General features: G+C 48.8%; 1 protein-coding gene across 1 annotated transcript; it reads left to right on the forward strand.

Moving 5' to 3' along the window:
• The first annotated feature begins 298 nt into the window (after positions 1 to 298).
• Positions 299 to 18883, forward strand: ATP6V0C (ATPase H+ transporting V0 subunit c). Its single transcript, XM_048493826.1, has 3 exons — positions 299 to 699; positions 12582 to 12765; positions 17913 to 18883. Exons 1-3 carry the CDS (start codon positions 630 to 632, stop codon positions 18115 to 18117), a joined length of 459 nt encoding a protein of 152 aa, XP_048349783.1. The 5' UTR covers positions 299 to 629; the 3' UTR covers positions 18118 to 18883.
• Positions 18884 to 19200: the final 317 nt, after the last annotated feature.

Here is a 19200-nt window from a genome sequence, read left to right on the forward strand (position 1 = left end):
CTCACCTGAGGAGCGCAGGAAACCGAGACGCTCCCAGCCGACCGAACCACAGTAGCGTGCGCGGAGGGGGGAGTTAAAAAAAAAGACTAGCGACGTTTCGCGTCCAAGCCAAAACATCCGAAAAAGCCATATTCTGAACGAAACGACATCCCCCCCGCCGTGTGTACATACATACGTATAAGCTTCGTTTTAATATAAAAGAAGGGTAAATCCCTCCCCCTTTTTCACCAACTTGGCACGTCCCGGGTCGAGGGGGGAAAAAATGGGGGACCGAGAGAGGAGAAGGAGGAGCCCGCCGCGGGTCACGTGACCCCCGGGCCGGCCGCCATTTTGTCCTGCGGCGGCTGGGTATTTAGAGCGAGCCGCGGGGGCAGAGGCGGAGGGACGCAGCGGGAGGCCGGCGCGGCTGCTTTGCAGGGAACAAAAACACAGACCCCAAGATATTGCAACCCAGAAAAAGAAAAGCAACCGCGTCGTTTTTTCTCCGGCCTCTTCCCGGGACGCGTCATTGCATTGCGGGCGGAGGCGAGGAGGCGCTGCCCGTCCTGTTCCCGGAGCCTCCCTCGGTCGCGTCGTAGCCGCCCTCCCCTCCTTTCTTTCTTTCCCCTCCCTCCTTTTTCGCCTCAGCCATGGCCTCCGCTCCGGAATACTCCTCTTTCTTCGCCGTCATGGGCGCCTCGGCTGCCATGGTCTTCAGCGGTGAGGCTGGCGAGGGGAGAAGGGGGTCTGGCTATGGGGGGGGGGGGAACCTTGGGCCAAGGCCGGGGGTCGTTGAATTGGGGTGGGGGGGCTGCTTTCCTAAGGAGCTTCAGTTTAAGGCCCCTGTTCCGCCTGTCATGCATGTTGCTGGGTCATTGGGTGGAAGGGGGGGGTGCTTTTCTATGGAGCTTTCATTGAAGGCTCCTGCTCCCCCCCCCCCAGAGGACGGCGGCCCTCTGATGGGGGTAATCTCTGGGGAACTGGGGCTGGGTCGTATGGGGAGGGGGCCTTTCCTTTCTGCCAACCTTGTTCTGTTTCTAGGGCAGGGAGCTTTCACAATCCTGTGAAGGAGAGGAAAATGGCAACAGGGAATGGAAAGGGTTTTTGTGGAAGGCGGGGGGGGGGCTTCTTGTAAGGTTTTGCAACCCTTGTGACAGCTGTCATTTAAGGCTCCGGTTCCCCCACTCCCCCCCAAATGCATGTTACTAAGGGAGGGGGACTCTGGGTTGGGAGTAAGCTATGCAAGAGCCACGAGGAACTGGGGTTGGGTGGAATGGGAGGGGGTCACTGTGATGAGAGCAAACTGGCGTTGGGTTTTATTAGGGGGCATTTGTGCAAAGGGTCAGCTGCTGGGCTGAGGGTTGGTTTTCCAATGGGACCATCTGGGCTGTTTTTTCCCCCAGGGGAGGGGGTGCAGCCTTGTGGCCACTGACCGAGGAGGACACGGTGGCCTCCTCTGAGACACGCTGCATGGATGGTGATGCAGCAGGGGTGGCTTAACTCTTCCCTCCCTCCTTTGCTGGAGATGGTATTGTTGCAGGGGGGGAAGGGGGGTGAGATGGCAGCGCTTGGCCTTGACCAGCCCTTGAGCCCCTCTGCTGAGGGCATTGCCTTTCTCCCCCTTTAAAAACCTTTATTTGATTCGTGACTTTCATCTCGCACGACTTTTGCGTTGGGTGTCCTTTCTCTTCTGGATCGAGTGGTGCTGGAGAATCCATATTCTGTTCCCTTATGTGCATTGAGATTGGGAGCAATATAAGGCTGGAAAGGGGGGGGGTGTCTCGCATTCTGGCTTATCTCTGGCTTACCGTCTTTCCCTTCCTGAGTCACCACCCGGTAGTGATACCGTACCCTTATCTAGCTCAGTACCCCACCCCTCCATATCGGATAGTGCTTAGCATCTAAAGAATTGGGCCTTTACGGAAAAGCTCATGCTGGTATTTTTTCCCAGTTCTTTTATCTGGCACAAGTTTTACATTCATTTTTCTCCTCCGTAGAGACCCTTTTTTAAAGCAGGAGGTTATTAAAAAATGGGGGAGATTTTAAGGATTTTGTGTCCAGTCGTCTCCCCTGCCGATCGATGAAGAAAAAAGGAAACTATTTTTAGGGTTATCAGGTGCTTGAAAATGTTCCTTTCAGAAAAGCGATCCCTTCATATATCTCCGCCTGCTTCCTGCTTTTCCTGCCTGGCTTCTTCCTGGTTCCAGCCTGCCCTAGTTTCAAGGGCTGGGTTTCCCCTGCAAAGGGCTTGATTGGAGTGGCTTTCCCCACCCGGTGACTGCTGGGGCGATTCCTGCATGGATGGGAAGAGGGAGAGACAGGACAGCAATGCGGGGGCGAAATCTCAGCCCAGCTGGGGCAGGGCACAGCACGTTGCTGCAGCCTCGCTCTCTCCCTTCCGAAACCCTTCGGTTCTTTCCGCCTGGCTCCTGCCGGATGGCCCATCCGGGATATTGGGTTGGCGACGAGAAGGATGCTGCTGCTCGAGAAGGATGCTGCTGCTCGGCAAGCCTTGGGAGAGGAGAGTTGGGGGGCAGCGAAGGTGACGTCATGTAGGAGTCAGCTGGTGAAGGAGCCCCTGGCTGACCATGTGACTGGATGCGGGGGGGGGGGGAGGTATTCTGTTCTTCTTCCCTTCCTGCTTTGCCACCCTTGGCTTCTTTAATTGAATCGCAAGATTATGCAGTGCAGTTTTGCTTTCAGGTTGAAGTGCGCTGTCCACCGATGGAAATCCCCTGCCACGGCTTTATTCTTGCGTAGTGCAGCGATTTGGGCCTGTTTCGCAAAGCCTTGTTTAAGACATTAGAGTTATTCTGAAACAAAATGGTGGTCCTCTGGTCCAAGTGCCGACAAGGCTCTAATCCAAACATGTGCAGACTACAACCCTTTCCTCTTGGCCAGGGCGGACTTTGGACCTCGAAAGCTTATTTTGGAATAAAATCTGGACTCCTGGTTCTTGCAGTGGGGCGCAGTGTGATGCCCTGGGCTTACACTGGAGTCACTGGAGCATAGGATGACATTATAAAACAGCAACCTCTCCAAAATAAGCTGGTGTGTGTTTAACACCGAGAGAAGCCACCCACATACCGAAATGTCTCTGCTGCAGGTGGTGATACAGGAGAAAAAAAATCATTTTTGCCTTTCTGGATGGGCTTAGCAAGCAAGTTGTTAAACTGACGGTGACTTCAGAAGTTGAATTTGTGCACTCTGGAGCTGAAACAGTGATACAACCTATTGTGTTTTTGAATTGACTTGTTAGTGAGTTAGGACTTTAGGTGGGACTAAACGAGACATGATCCCCAGAACAAACTGTTCCTCTTTACTAAGACCCAAACCATGGATATGTTTTTGAGTTGCTGGCAGATCTCCTGTGACACTAAGCCTGATTTGACAGTTGCTGCATGAATCCCGTTAATATGGGGTACGCTCGATGGCCAAAGAGCGTACAGGCTTATAATTACACCTGTAAGGTTGTTGGACAGAGTAACCCAGTTGATTGCAGCAAATATAAAACTGTATCACAGCTATTCAAGTCTGCAAGCATATCATGTGTATATGTAACCTTAAGTTGTTTCCAACTTATGGTGACCCTTTCCATTAATTACCTCCAAAATGTCCTATTGTTAACATAGTTGCTTAGGCCTTGCACATTGAGGGCGGTGGTTTCCTCAATTGAGTTGACCGTCTCATGTTGGGACTTCCTCTTTCCCAGCTATACTTGCTAAAAAGCCCTTTATTGAGAAATCTCTCTCCCCCTCCCCCCCTTGGGACGTAATTATATGGCACAAGTATCGATGCGTCTGTGTGTATAATGTTCCAGTTACAAAACGTTCCTTGTTTTAGAGGTGCATCCCTAACTACGTCTTGGGCATGAGTTCCACTTTATTTGGCAGAGCTGGCAAGAGGGCATGGTTTGGGTGGTTGGGGAAGGCAGTTTGCTTGGAGGCTTTAATTGCTACTCCATGTCTAAAGCCCGACCTTACTGACTTCAATACCGGGAATGTGAGTGGTTTTGTGTACCTGAAGATTTTTCTTGAACAGTGTGGCAGGCCCAAGTGGCAGACTTCACAGCAAGTTCAGTCATCTGCCAGTGCATTAGGACTGCATTACAATTCTTTACTGTCTTTCTAAGCAGTCCTGCAGATGGTAACAGCGACGTTTAGTTTGATCCTGCAGGCGTGGCTGGGAATCCCCCTGCTGGTGTGGAGATGTTGGATCCTGTTAGTCTTCAGGCCTGGTGTAAGCAGAACAGCTGCCTTAGTTCCCGTGCTAGTGCTTGGGTTGTCTACCTGTTGTTCTCCTGTGCCTCTAGAGGAGCATTGGGCAGGGGACAGTTGGAATGAGAATGTAAATTACTTCTTCCCCTCAAGAGCTGTGGAGTTAGTGAGGTTGGGGAAGTGAACGCTTTTGCAAAAGGGGTCTTTACTGTCTTTGGAAAGCAGATCAAGTAATGGCACAGAAGCCATCTTCTGAAATCTTCCCTCACTTTACCATGTTTTCCCTGTTCTTGGGTCGTATGCTGAGAGCCACACTTAACAAGTCAGATGGGTGCCGTTAGAGGGGACCCCGGAACCCTTTGTGACAGATGTTTCTTGATGTCATGCCAGTGTGTTTGAAATTTTCGATATAAAATAGTTTGCCAAAAGAACAAAGTGAAAATCAGTGGTCCAGAAATATCCCTGTTCTGTTGTCCAGCGGTACTTAACAGCAAATGTACTCAGATCAAAGGTGGCCAGGGACAACGGTAGGGTAGAAGGCTGCTCGTTCTGCCCTAGGTAAAAATGGCATGAGTGTGGATGTGGATTGAGAGAACTCTGTTCACTGTGCTTGTTACCTCTAGATTCTTCGGCGTCGATGTACAGCTCTTGCAGGACATGCTTCCCACCGCCCACAGGCAATATTACCTATTACACACCAGCCGGGATTCCATCACTCTGCACAAAGAGACGTCTCGATGCGAATCCTCCCCACATAAAGAGGCAGGGAGCTGGCTCCTCAGAGGCAGCATTAACAACGCCTGGAGATTGATGACTTAATGCAGCCGTGCCAGTCTTCCTCGGCTGCCTGGCACAGCTTTCTTCCCCAAGGTGTGCCCCCTTGGTTCCTTGCAAGCTGTGTCAGACCTGTTTTATTCCCAATAAGATACGGCTTGCTGAGCGCTAGCCAGCTAGATGCTGGAACGATGTTGTATAAACACCCCTATCTTGGGCCTGTCCCTTGCCTTCTGATGATGGTAAACAGCTACTGTAGGGCTTGGCTAGTTCTGGTTCCTTGTCCATGCCTACGAACTGCTTGTTGATACGTAAGCTGCAGTACTTGCATATCTCTATGCGTAGGGTCACTGTGACCTTCACATTTACATCTGCACTCAGTGACTTCCAGCAAGTCATCTTTTTTTTTCGTTGTTCCACTGGATAAAATGTATGGGTGGCTGTCAGGTGGTGATGAGTGGTGAGTAGTCTTGCCATGTAAACTGGCTGACACAGCTTACAAGAAGGGAATGAATTGGGCAGAAGGGGATGAATTGACAAGGTCACTAGAAATGCCGTGTACTGCTCCCATATCATGTAGTCCGTGGGCCCCTGTCACGGTGCCCACCAACACCGCCAAGTATTTTCAGGAAGTGACTGGGGGTAGGTAGGGCTTTTGCCTGACAAAGTTCTGGACCTGTGATTGGCTGTGCAGATTTTTTTTGAAAAATGAAGCTTTGGCTTCAGATGCCCCCACAACACAAGGATCTGTGCTGTTTTATTGAAGTTACGCTGTAGCAATCGTCATGGGGCTGGGCCCACCTCTTGTGGTAGCCAATTTGTTGCTACGTTCACCATGCTGTGTCCATTGTAGATATTTCTGCAGGCTCCAATAGGTTGAGGACCCCTGATCTAACCTGTCACCTATACTGGCAATAATAATTATGCAGGGTTTGTTTAACCAACTGGTTAACCACTCAGACAGATGTTTACTACATTCACTTCACTATGCCTTAAGGCAGGTGTTATTTAGCTGCAAAACAAATTCAGTTTGCAAAGCGCTTCAGTTGTAAACAACACTCTTCAGGGTCTTCACCTAGTGCAGATGGTCCACACTGAATAGTCTAGCCAGCCAGTTAAGGATCGGGTTTCTCTCAAAGCAAGTAGAAGAAGAGGAGTTTGGATTTATATCCCCCCTTTCTCTCCTGTAGGAGATTCAAAGGGGCTTACAATCTCCTTGTCCTTCCCCCCTCACAACAAACACCCTGTGAGGTGGGTGGGGCTGAGAGAGCTCCGAAAAGCTGTGACTAGCCCAAGGTCACCCAGCTGGTGTGTGTGGGAGTGCACAGGCTAATCTGAATTCCCCAGATAAGCCTCCACAGCTCAAGCAGCAGAGCGGGGAATCAAACCCGGTTCCTCCAGATCAGAATGCACCTGCTCTTAACCACTATGCCACTGCTGCTCCAGAGCTTGGTCTGCGCTCCCAACTTTCTAGAAGACAAAGTTCTGTGGCTAGAATTCCACTGTTTCCAGAGTGAGTCTGGATGCACCGTTCAATCGGCACACTATGCTTAAAGTTGTAGTTCAGCATTCTGTAGTAATGAAGCTTGCTTACTACCAGATGTTCAGGTTAGCTGTTGGTGAAGATGTACTGCCTGGACAGTCGGGATCACTGCTGTGACATATGGTTTATGTCAAAGCTGCACTTTGAGGAAAGGATATGGAGGAGATAGTAAGTAAATGCGTCACCTGTTTTGTCAGAACTCTAAATGTGCCCACAGGCTGAAAAATGTTGGAAACTCTTGCTTTAGAGTATGAAGCCTATTCACTTCTTTAAGGTACTGCAGCTTGCTGGGCTGATAAATTAGCTGCCTGGGAATTGTGGCAATGCCTTCCTTTCCATAGGAAGAAATAGATCTTCCTGTTCAGTGGTTTTCAGTGCTCTACTGCCCTTTGAAAATAGGTATGTTTGAATTACTTCATTTGTACCTCGCCTTATTCCTGATAGGGATCTGGAAAACTGGGTTTGATTCCCCACTCCTCCACCTGCGTGGCGGAGGCTTATCTGGTGAACCAGATGTGTTTCTGCTATGTTCCTGCTGGGTGACCTTGGGCTAGTCACAGTTCTTCAGAACTCTCTCAGCCCCACCTTTCTCACAAGGTGTCTGTTGTGGGGAAAGGAAGGGAAAGGAGCTTGTAGGCCACCTTGAGTCTCCTTACAGGAGAGAAAGGGGGGGTATACATCCAAACTCCTCTTCTTCTTCTTGAGATGCCAGAAGAAACCTGAATGTGTGGCTTACTGTCACTTTCTGTCCAGTGAATGCTGTTCAGGTGAAGGGTGAATACAGGCAGTTTCACTGCCTGCATGCCTCTGTAATCCTGAGCTCCTATACAAATTATGCAGAAATTCTCTTTTCTTAAATGGCCAGCTCAGAGGTGTTAGGGTTAGGTGAACTTCATAAATTCAGGAGTACCAGACATTTTGAATGTCTTTTAGCTGACGAATCTGAGCGTAAGCTTTTCAGTCTTAATTCTCATACTTTCACAGGTCGCCTTGAAGAAGAAATCGATTTCGTGTTGGTTTGTTTTGCCAGAGGACTAGGCAGAGCTCTGTCATTATGCAACATGGCTTCTCTTCCTCCCAGGGACAACTAACCTGGCTGAACTTTGTTGTGAGCCGCAAAGGCTAGGGTTTCCTGACTCATTTTGCTCACCACGTTGGTTGGAGCAAAGCCTTGCTTACTAATTTCTGGATGTCATTTTGTGGTTAAGTTGGTATCTCCTGTCTCTGTCTCCTGGATGGGGACCAAAGGTGGGCTCCAAAGAAGAAGGAAGCAGGCATGGCCAATGAGCCGTCTGCATTGTGTGTGCTTTGCAAATCTGGCTGACAACAGGTTCATCCAGCTTCCTTCCAAAGAACAACAGTTACAGCCCAATAACCAAATTCTTCTTTTGCACTAGCGCTCATCCTGACTCTTTAATGGACTTGAGGCACATGGAAAAAAGCACATGTATTGATTATTGGTTCACCAGTGCTCTAGGAAGTCCACGGTTGATTTCCTGAGCATTGGCACAGGAGTGGGAGTTGCCAGATGTGCCCAGCCCTGAGTTAAAAGCCTGCCTTTCATTTTTTTAGCCTTTGCAAATAGAGAACCATCACATGATAGCTGAAACGATTTGTTCAACCTATGAACTTTCAGGTGATCACATAAAAGCTTGTAAGAGTTTAGGAATGCATCTCAGGCTCATAAGACATCTGAAGGGTCATCATTTTAATAACCACCTAGCTATAGAGTTGCTGGAACCCTCCCATATGAGAAAAACAAGCAGTTGTTTGCTAAACCGCTGGAACATCTGTCCCAGCTAACATCAGAGTTGCCGGCATTAACTGGAAGAGGCGTTCATAAGTTCTAAGTCAATAATACCAGTAACCTGGTGCTTACAGCTGTGTATTTTGCTAAAAACCCTGAAAAAATGGAATCCTTCAAGGTGTTCATGTGTTTTTTTCATATAGTTCTTCAACTGTGGAAAGGAAGTGCTGTGCTCATTGCATCATATCTTGTTCAACAGGCTTGAGGACTAGAAACGCAGCAGAATAAATGTTGGCTGTCTGGTGCTGGATCGTAGAATCCAGGCGGACACACAAGCAGCCTTCCAAAGGTTAGCTGTAGAAATGTACCTCTTAAGCCAGCTTTCCAGTTGCGTTCTCCATTCCAACATGATTACCGAATATTGTAAGAAAGAAGAAATGCTCAGAAGATTTTGAGCCAGGTGATTTTAAGCAGGGCCATCATCAGTGTAAGCGTAATGCTTTACGGAAAAGCACGTAGGAAAAGCCCGTGCCCTTGGCAGATTTGCAGTGTGCAAGGGGTAGCCACAACATAAGAATGTAGTGCCTCTTGATGTGGTTATGTTGGGTGATGCAGCCCATCAAAAGGCAAACCGCTTGAGACTCTGGAGCTATCTGTAGTGCCAGACTTCCAACTTCAGTGGTACAGTGAGCAGACAAGTCTGACTCCAGAGAGCTGTAGTGAGCTTGTTAGGAACAGGTCGGTCTAAGTAGCTTAGATTACACCGAGGAGTTGAGTATCCTTGTATCTGACAACGGGGCAGCCTGCAGGCCCAGACGAAGATGGGGGTGTGAAGTTTAAGCCTTTTCAGGGTTGTGAGTGGCTACAGGAGCGGTGATGCTTCTGGGATTGAAAACCACGTCTGCTGCATGCAGCCATTTTGCAGCTGCTCTTGAAATGCCTTTGTCCGTTAGGTTAGTCATTGCAAGAGCTTCCTCGAACAGCCTTTTGCGCAAGAAGCCTTGCATCAGTTGTGGTTGGCGGCTCCATCGAAGACTCCTGTGCTGCTCATCCCCGTTTAATTATGGGCTTGCACTTGAGCCTTTCCCACGGTTGTCTTGAATGGGACACATCGCTCACAACATACCTTTCACTCTTCAGGCGTGGCTGGACTCTACAAAGCAATGCAGTCGCTTCATGAACTCCACAGCGCTGCCAGTCAGAAAATGCGCCCCGGCTTATCTCGGCTGGGAGTGCTTCTCCCATCTGGACCTTCAGCTACTGAAACAGATCAGAACTTTGCAGGAATATCAGCTGTAAAAGGACATTCTTACTAGTGGCATCACAACTTAAGTGGGGATCTCATAATCAAAGGGCTTAATGTGCAGAAATAATTGCCTTGTCATTTAGTTGCAGTTTGCTTTAAGTAGCTCAGGGTTGCCTTCAAGATGCAGAAAGGTAGTTTGTCTGGTTTTGTCTGATGAATTTCTGTGCTGCCTTTCCACTCCATTAGTGCCCCCAAGGCAGCAAGTATCAAAACATGTTACCTCTGCTCTGTGCTTTATGTTGACTGTAGCCCCCACTAAACATGTTTGCACAAAAAAGGTGGCACGGTTTGGATGAAGTGGTGTGCTTACTTCATGTTCAGGAGGCTCTTGGATCCCTTGATCTTGAACATCATGCTACTTAGTGGGCCTTAGAGACTTCTAGCAGGAAATGCCACTGAGCATATCTTTATGGAGATCCTGTGGGTAAGTCCTTGTATCCTGGCCATGTCTGAAGGAGTTACAGTGTTGGGATAAGGTCAGAGAGTACCATATTCTATTCCCTTCTCTGCCATGGGAACTCACTGGCTGGTCTTGGGCCGGCCATTGTTTGTCTCAGCCTAACCTACCACACAAGGTGGCATAGTGGTTAAGAGCAGGTACACTCTAATCTGGAGAACTGGGTTTGATTCCCTGCTTTGCCACTTGAGCTGTGGAGGCTTATCCGGGAAACCAGATTAGCTTATGCACTCCAGCACAGGCCAGCTGGGTGACCTTGGGCTAGTCACAGTTCTTCGGAGCTCTCTCAGCCCCACCCACCTCACAGGGTGTTTGTTGTGGGGGTGGGGAAGGGAAAGGAGTTTGTAAGCCCCTTTGAGTCTCCTTATAGGAGAGAAAGGGGGGGATATAAATTCAAACTCTTGTGTGATGGAGTGCACAGGCCAATCTAGTTCACCAGATAAGCCTCCACAGCTCAAGTAGCAGAGCGGGGAATCAAACCTGGTTCTCCAGATTACAGTGCACCTGCTCTCAACCGCTACGCCACTGCTGCTTTCCAGTTACCCACTCTTGTACTGTCCATTCAGCAATACTGAGTTCTGCGTGTGAAATGGGAAGTGTTTATGATGGTCTGTTTTTGCCCCATGGGCACTGCATACTCTTAAAACCCGTGTCTGGCAAGTGCTAATGTGGCATGGTTGAACACTGTGCTCTGATGTGCCACATTTATGCTGTGATTTGGTGTGATTTGGCACATGGACTGGTAATGACCTGACTTCTTGGGCATGCCTGACCAGATGGCTTTAGCTAGGAAATGGGATCAAGGGCCAGCTTGGCTGAAGGAGGGCTGTAAGAGGAGCCACTTCCCTTTCAGTGGGTCCAGAGGTGGAAAAGGAAACACTTGGGACGTCCTCTCATCGACTGGAGTCCTAAATGGGGGGAGGGGGGTGTAACAGAACTCCTGTTTTGGTCTGCCGCTGTTTTTTACTGATGCATCCATAGGTTACAAGAATGGGCGCCATCATACAGCTGTTTTATGTCGTTGACTTTACCTGTCTAATTTATTGTTGCGCACCACTCTGAGCCCGTTTTACAGGGAGAGCGGTCTATAAATCAAATAAATCCTAGCAGTTTTTGCCTCTATTCTCTGCCATTCCCCAGTAGGGAAATAAATGGTTTCTCCACTTCCCATACTTTGGGCTTGGTACTCAACTCTGAAAGCGAGGGCTGCCAATAAGCTGCATGGTGACGTGCAATGTGTGGCACCTGTTGGCTGTCGCCAGTCCCGCTGTGGCATGATGCCAGGGCGCCCTTTCCGAAATGCCAACCAGGAGTCAGATGCTGTAGCTCCTGCTCACCCCTCTGTGGAGAAGCAGAGGTCTCTAGTCAAAGCAGGTTTTACAGACTATAACGGCGACAGGAAGTGTAGCGCAGCTTTGCCCCTGAACCCCCAGGACATCATGATGCTCTGGATAAATGGCTGCTGAGCTGTAACAGGAAGCACCTCTTATGAGATTTTTGTTCTTGTACTTCCTGAGTAGGTATTACTGATGCTGGGAATAACGCGTATCCCAGCGCAGGCCCCGTTTGGTCGGGCAGAGCGCAGTCCCAGGGAATGCCTGGTGTAAACGTCAACATGGCTGGTCAAATGCACAAGCCAGTACCCAGTGGCCTGGCTGCAAAGAGCTCATTTAAAAAAAAAAAACCTTTGCTCCAGCAAGTATATGATTATTGACTCAAAGTTCAGCGGCGGAGCATTGCAGTCTATGCAGCAGGTTAGACTTTAAACCGTTGGGCATTGCTGAGATAAAACTTGGCTCGAGAAGAATGTAGTGGCGGGGGGGGGGGGGCGTGTTTGGGACTGGCCATAAGATCCCTTTTTCCTAGCATTCCTCTGATGCCCACCATGGAGAATGGCCTGGCCTATGGTATCCTTGGCACACCAATACTTTGAAAGCGTTTGCATGCAAAAAGCAAAGCACGGTGGCGTGTAGCGCTTTGGTTGGGATTGCTGGCAAAACGGTCTTGCTCTTGGCGACATGACTCTTTCCCCTTTTTTTTGCACCGAGAAGGAACGTGATTGCAGAATCCAGGGGATCCTGCCACAGAATCGAGCCCGGGCAGTTCGCGAATTCCATAAATGGTATTTCTCTTCAGCCTGGCGTTCACTCGGCTGACATAGTGTTGACTGTTCGGGATTCTGAGGAAGGGGCTTCCTGAAGCACTGCGAGATGCAAAGTCCATTGTCTGAGTGGCTGGTCTGTTCTTGGAAGGGAACTCCAGTGCTTCAGCCAGACATTGCAGCAAGCTAATCTTTTCTTTTGGCGGGTGGGGGGGTTGACAAGCAGGCTCTTCGCCACATCTGGAAAGCGATGAGTAGTATCCGTGTTGCAGAGCTAACTGGTCTGCAGCATGTTGTGGGCCCAGTAAAACATATCTTCAGCATTGTGTGGAGGGGGTGGTGCTGGCTGCCTGCTCCCTGGACGTATGGGAACACCCTGTCCCTGGGTCTGGTGAGCTCAGTGATTAACCGTGGCTTCTCTCTCTCTCTCTCTCTCTCTCTCTCTCCTTTCTTCCAGCCTTGGGCGCCGCATATGGCACAGCGAAGAGCGGGACAGGTATTGCAGCCATGTCCGTCATGCGGCCAGAGCTGATCATGAAGTCCATCATCCCTGTGGTCATGGCAGGCATCATAGCAATCTACGGCCTGGTAGTGGCAGTCCTCATCGCCACCTCCCTCACGGTCGACATCACGCTATACAAGTAAGCACCTTGGTTGGGAGGCAACTGGAGTTGCTGTGTTCCTATTGTCCTCGTTCTAGAGAAGAAGAAGAGTTCGGATTTATATCCCCCCTTTCTCTCCCGTAAGGAGACTCAAAGGGGCTTACAATCTCCTTTCCCTTCCCCACCCCCACAACAAACACCCTGTGAGGTAGGTGGGGCTGAGAGAGCTCCGAAGAACTGTGACTAGCCCAAGGTCACCCAGCTGGCATGTGTCGGGAGTGCACAAGCTAATCTGGTTCCCCAGATAAACCTCCACAGCTCAAGTGGCAGAGCGGGGAATCAAACCCAGTTCTCCAGATTAGAGTGTACCTGCTCTTAACCACTATGCCACCTTGTGAGGTAGGTTAGGCTGAGACAAACAGTGGCCGGCTCCAGACCAGTCAGTAAGCTTCCACGGCAGAGAAGGGAATAGAATATGGTGCTCTCTGACCCGGCCTAGCCCAACACTGTAACTCCTTCAGACATGGCCAGGATACAAGGACTTACCCTCAGCATCTCCATAAAGACATGCTCAGTGGCATTTCCTGCTAGAAGTCTCTAAGGCCCACTAAGTAGCATGATGTTCAAGATCAAGGGATCCAAGAGCCTCCTGAACACGAAGTAAGCCCACCACTTCATCCAAACCGTGCCACCTTTTTTGTGCAAACATGGTTAGTGGGGGCTACAGTCAACATAAAGCACAGAGCAGAGGTAGCATGTTTTGATACTTGCTACAGCACTACACCATGCTGGTGGGCCCTTCTGTGCCCGAAGCATACAAGAGTCTGTATTCAGAACAACACTGCCGCGCACTTCTCTGCCATCTGTGGCTGTGCCTGCAATGTGCAAGCATATCCATGTGCTGAGTAAACTGAAGCCTTCAGGTGCAGCTGTGTGCTGAGCCAATTCTGTGAATGATGGTCTTTTTTTTTTTTTTTAAGTAGCGGGGCCCGGCCACACGTTGGTGTGGCAATTGTCCTTCTCATCACAGTCCGCAACCCATACAGATGTCCATGCAGGTCCAATGATCCGCAGCATAGCCTTTTGGGGTGGTCAAAGGGAATCCCTCTTTCCCTTATCAATTCACAATGTTATATGGTGGTGTGTTGTTTTTTTAGTAAAGGTAACCCTTTCCATTCCACAGTGGAACTGTCCAGAGTGCGAATCCCGCTGTCCATGAGGCTGGTTGACACGTACAGTCCTGGCTTGGGGAAGGCAGAACTGGGGCTAGGAGGCTATCCTAGTCAGGCAGCAGAGGCAGGGTGGTGAGGCGCTCAGATTGAGGCCAACTCCCTGGGTTCTTCAAGGGCCATGTGCAAAAGAAGCGGAGCCAGTAGTGTTGGTTCGCCCCCACCCTGCGGATTTTCTTAGAAGAAAAAGGCAAACTCCAGCTCGCTTTTAGTAAGGTGTGTGAGGATGAGCTGGATGTGTATGAGAATATGTGTGTTGTGTGGTAGCAGTGGGTGAGGCACAGAGAGTGAAAGTTACCTGCGTGTGAGGGGGGGAACCCCACCTGATGTCTCACACGGCAAAATGTCTATGTGTTTCACTTCCACCCGTATTACCTAACAGTATTACCTATTTACTGTTTTCAGTGCTCATCTCTGGCCATATGCGTGAACATTGTAAGGGCATACCAACCCCTCAGGCCACAGACATGGTGCACGAACATTCTAAGTGTAACAGTTAAACACAGTCGGCTTCATGGCCTGGTGTGCCAGGAAAAAGACGTTTTACCTGGCTCAGGTATGGACTTTCAGCGATTTGAAGGTCCAATTACCTGCCCACAACAGGGAGGAACGAACGTCATGTGAAAATTTGGGGGCAATCTGTCCAGCCGTTTCTCTCCTGCAGGAGACTCAAAGGGGCTTACAATCTCCTTGCCCTTCCCCCCTCACTACAAACACCCTGTGAGGTAGGTGGGGCTGAGGGAGCTCCGAGAAACTGGATTTTGAGCCCAAGGTCACTTCCGGCCTGGCGTGATGTAGGTGGAGTGTACAGAGGCTAAATCTGAATTCCTCCAAGATAAAGCCTCAACAGCTCAAAGGCTGGCAAGAGGCGAGGAATCAAACCCGGTTCCTCCAGATTAGATACACAAGCTCTTAACCTCCTACGCCACTGCTGCTCCTACATTGATTTTGTAGGGACAGGATCTTTCATTAAAAGGCACTTTCTGTATTACCCCGACCGGTAGGTGAGGGGAGAATGTTACATCTGGCAAGAGTTAAAGCTCGACAGAGTTTGGGCCCCATAACCAAACAGAAATATCTAGCTACAGTGTACGGTTTCAATGGAATGCCCAAATACAAAATCGATGTAGTTATAAGAACTTGTTTTTACCTATTTAATATATTAGTCCTCCCATGTTTTCACAGAAGGGCACCTGCTGGTTAGTACAGAGCTGTCATAGCAGGTCTTCATTGTTGCACTTTTTCTCATGGAAAAACGTCGGGATATGTGTGAATTAATCCGCCACACCTTCCTAGTGCCTGCTTCTCCCCCACCCAGGGTCCAATTCTCTTTTAAGATTAAAGAATCTTATTTTAAGTGAAGAAGAAGAGTTGGATTTATACCCCCCTTTCTCTCCAGTAGGAAACTCAAAAGGGCTTACAAACTCCTTTCCTCCCCCCCCCCCCACACACACAACAAACACCTGTGAGGTAGGTGGGGCTGAGAGAGCTCCGAAGATCTGTGACTAGCCCAGGGTCACCCAGTCGTGGCTACATCAAAACTTTTGCATTGTTAAACATAGCACTCCGATAAACGAGCATTTATATTGCTTCAAACAGCTATCAGCAACACTTTTGTTCTTATACAGTCGCACCTGCCATTCCGTAGGCTTGGTGCTGCCGCAGGATACAAGCCAGCGGTTAAATAAGTTTTTCTAAGGCTAAAAGAGAATCTGTGCTTTGACCCGGTGGGCGTAATTGTTAGCCGACTTTTGCCGTAAGAACTATCGACGACTTTGCATTATAGGTGTTTCAGTGCGGGGAGAGCAACGTATGGCTTTGCCACTGCAGCAATATAAACTGTAGCAATGGACTCAAGCAGCTGGAAATTGTAGCAATGGACTCAAGCAGCTGGAAATTGCCAACCTGCCATCCTGGGAATGGATGGGTTGATGAGAGCATTTCCCAAAACTACTGTGTGTATTCAGGCCTTGTGTGTATTCAGTGGGGTTTGGAATGGACATGAAAAACAGGAGCCCAGTGTTCAGAGACACACATCTGAAGTCATACAGAATAGTGAAGATCAGCCCCCTGCAGCCCTCTCCCCAAATTCTAATACGCCAAACTGGCTCCTTGGATATTTATGCCATCTGGCCAGCCCATTTGGAAAAGATTTCCTGGCTTTTTCTACCAAGCTATTCCTGAAACCTTCACTTTGATATGGCAAAAACATGTAAATACGTAATAACTCTGACATGTGTTGCAGCAGCCAAGTGCTGAATTATTCAGCGATTACTTCTTTTGAAGCTCGCATGTAAACCAATCCTCCGCATACTCTTTCCCTGCGAGCCTGGAAACGGGCTGAAACCCAATCGGCTTTAAACTTTCATGAGAAGTTGTAGCTGGCCTTTGACTTGTGATGAAAGGATGTACCCAGCCATGACATCTTGCACAACTGTAGATCCAGCTGGCAGGCTGGATCCAATAAGCTCTCTGCTTGTGGAGATGGATCTTTTCCTACCTTCCCCTCCTATACCCCAGGAAACAAACATTATGCTCAGATAATCCCACATTCCCTTTTGTGTAGCACCAGCTCTCTTTCTTTGCTAAGGTCTCCTGTCAGATCCAGCCCTGTGCATTTCTCCTTGCTTGATCAAATTAGCATTTGTGTGTGACAGGGTAGCAGTTGAAGCCATCTTGGGTGCATGGTCTGAAAGTATCAGGAGAGTTAGAGGACAGATTGTCCAGAACATTCCTTGTTGAGAAGCAGAAAAAAATCATGTCGAATCTCTCTTGCTTCTATCGGGTGTCGTTGTGGTCCCTATTTTTTGTGCCACTGAATATGGGAAACGTGGCCTTCTAGGGCAGTGGTGGCGAACCTATGGCAGTCCAGATGTTCATAGACTACAATTCCCATCAGCCCCTGCCAGTATGGCCAATGGGCCATGTTTGCAGGGGCTGATGGGAATTGTAGTCCATGGTCATCTGGACTGCCATAGGTTCGGCGCCACTATTCTAGGGTATTCGGTGGGACCAGCCGTAGGTAACATATACCTGGGTGATAGGAGCCAGAGATCCTTTATGGCAACCATACTGGGTTGAGCTTGCCATGTGACACTGAGGAAGTCTAGTAAGTTGAGTGGAGCCCTAGCAAAGCAATATGGAGGCAGATAATTTTTTTAATGTTTTGGTAGCAGCGACCAAGGATCTGCACTGTTGTTGAAGTTCAGCTGCAGCAATAATTTCGTGGCTGGCACCTCTTTCTGTGTTGCTGTGCCCACTATCCCATGTCAGGATTCCAACTGTGCCCTCAAGCTCAGGAAGGTTGGGGGCTCCAGAAGTAGGGAATCGATTTAGTTTCACACTGTCTCTCCCCACTCCAAAGTATTGTCAGGAACCCATTTGCTGCCTTAGCGACACCTGCCATCTCCCCGCACGTTAAGAAACGTGCACAGACCATTCAGAAATTATTTTTTCCCTGTGTTTCCTTCATCAAATGCCCTTGTGAACTCTGCTGTTCACTCCTCCCCTTGTCACATCTGCATAGGGGAGATATGCTCATAACATCTGGAAAAAGTAGGCTGTGATCCGCCTAAAGGTTATGCATCTTGCTAGTCTCAAGATTCTGGTTTGAGTGTTAACTTCCTGGGGACTGACCAAGGCCTTCTTGGGTCTGTTCCCCTTGGCATAAGCATCGCGTTGTTCCAGGTTCATGGGCCAGTCGAACCCCAAGCCGCACTAGGCCAGGTCTGTATGGAACTGTGTATCCTAGACCCAGGTAGTTGGAGCTATAGGAGAATAAATGGGTGAGAATTGTGTGTTGTAAAAAGGGAGAGCAGCCAAAGTGCATTGGCTTATCTGACCATCCAGGAAGTTGCTGGATTCTGATGCCGCTCTAGGATGGAACAGAGCTCTTTGGTCACAGTTGGGCCACGTTCACTGTTCACTCTTTCTCTCCCTTTGTCTTCCCCTGTCCAGGAGTTTCCTTCAGCTGGGTGCCGGTCTGAGCGTGGGCTTGAGCGGTCTGGCTGCCGGCTTTGCCATCGGCATCGTGGGCGATGCAGGCGTACGGGGGACAGCGCAGCAGCCCAGGTTATTTGTGGGCATGATCCTAATCTTGATCTTCGCTGAAGTCTTGGGTCTCTATGGCCTCATCGTGGCCCTTATTCTTTCCACAAAGTAAATTAAATTTTAAAAAAATGCCACAGAATACGGTGTGTATAAAAAATAATAATAATGAAAAATATTGGAAAAGAAAAACAAAGCTCCAGAATGAAAATGGTCTCTCTCTCCTCTCTCTCCTCTCTCCACACCACGTGTACAGTTGTCATCAGTTTGGTAGTTGACCTCCTGTAAATGCGCAATATATGTTAGTGACTCGTCCGTCCTGTGTGTACTTCAATATTGAAACCAACCAACCAATCCGGATGGGCTCCCCTCAGACCTTTTCTGCAGAGACTCGAGGGGAGCTCATGCAATTTTTCATCCATTTTCCCATTAGAGTACTTTATGTATAAATATGAACTAGAATTGTAACTTCCTATCTCTCTCTCTCTCTCTCTTTACTGGATGTTTTATTTATAAGACTTGACATGTTCATACATTAACGGAGCAGCAGTTGTCCAGTGTCCCATTCTCTCTCTATATTAATCTCATATCTAGGTAGATAAAACACTGTGGGGTTAATTGTTTAAAGTGCAGAGAAAAAAAAATTCCTTGGATGTAACTTGATTCTCGAGATTGCTGTTGTGTCCTGGTATTGGAGTGTGAGACTGTTCGTGTTTATACAAATAACAGCAAAAATGTCTGAGGCACTCCTGTGTTCCCAGTAGTAAAAAAAAATAAAAAATAAATTGTATGCTCCGGCATCCAAGTTGTGCACCCAGTGTTGGGTTTCGCAGTTATACGTTTCCGGGTAATAAAATTTCCTCCACTACATCATTGTAAAAGGGGCCGTGTCTTGTGTGAACTGTATGCAGTGTCGTTTCTGCTTGCGTGGGGGTTGCAATTGAGGGGAGCTTAAATTGCCTGGCTCTTGCGGCATAACTTTTTCAGCACCCACGGGCATTTTAAGAACAAATCACCGTTCCTTCCATCTACTGGCTGTGCCTGTGAGCAGAAAGATTTCCGGGCTCTGACTTGACAGCTGGCGAGCAGACCTCTGCGCCTGGAACGAAAGGTTGCCTACATTCGTCAAAGGATATTGTGTGAGCCTCCCCGGAATGTTGGAGTAGCTGATGCAGTGCATCGACCATCCAACGTGCTC

The sequence above is a fragment of the Sphaerodactylus townsendi genome, linkage group LG04 (assembly GCF_021028975.2).
Source record: "Sphaerodactylus townsendi isolate TG3544 linkage group LG04, MPM_Stown_v2.3, whole genome shotgun sequence".
NCBI lineage: Eukaryota > Metazoa > Chordata > Lepidosauria > Squamata > Sphaerodactylidae > Sphaerodactylus > Sphaerodactylus townsendi.

Coding starts and splice junctions, on each gene's coding strand:
- ATP6V0C (XM_048493826.1), top strand. CDS start 630: ATGGCCTCCGCTCCGGAATACTCCTCTTTCTTCGCCGTCATGGGCGCC. Junction 700..12,581: donor GGCTGCCATGGTCTTCAGCG/GTGAGGCTGGCG, acceptor CCTTTCTTCCAG/CCTTGGGCGCCGCATATGGC. Junction 12,766..17,912: donor GTCGACATCACGCTATACAA/GTAAGCACCTTG, acceptor TCCCCTGTCCAG/GAGTTTCCTTCAGCTGGGTG.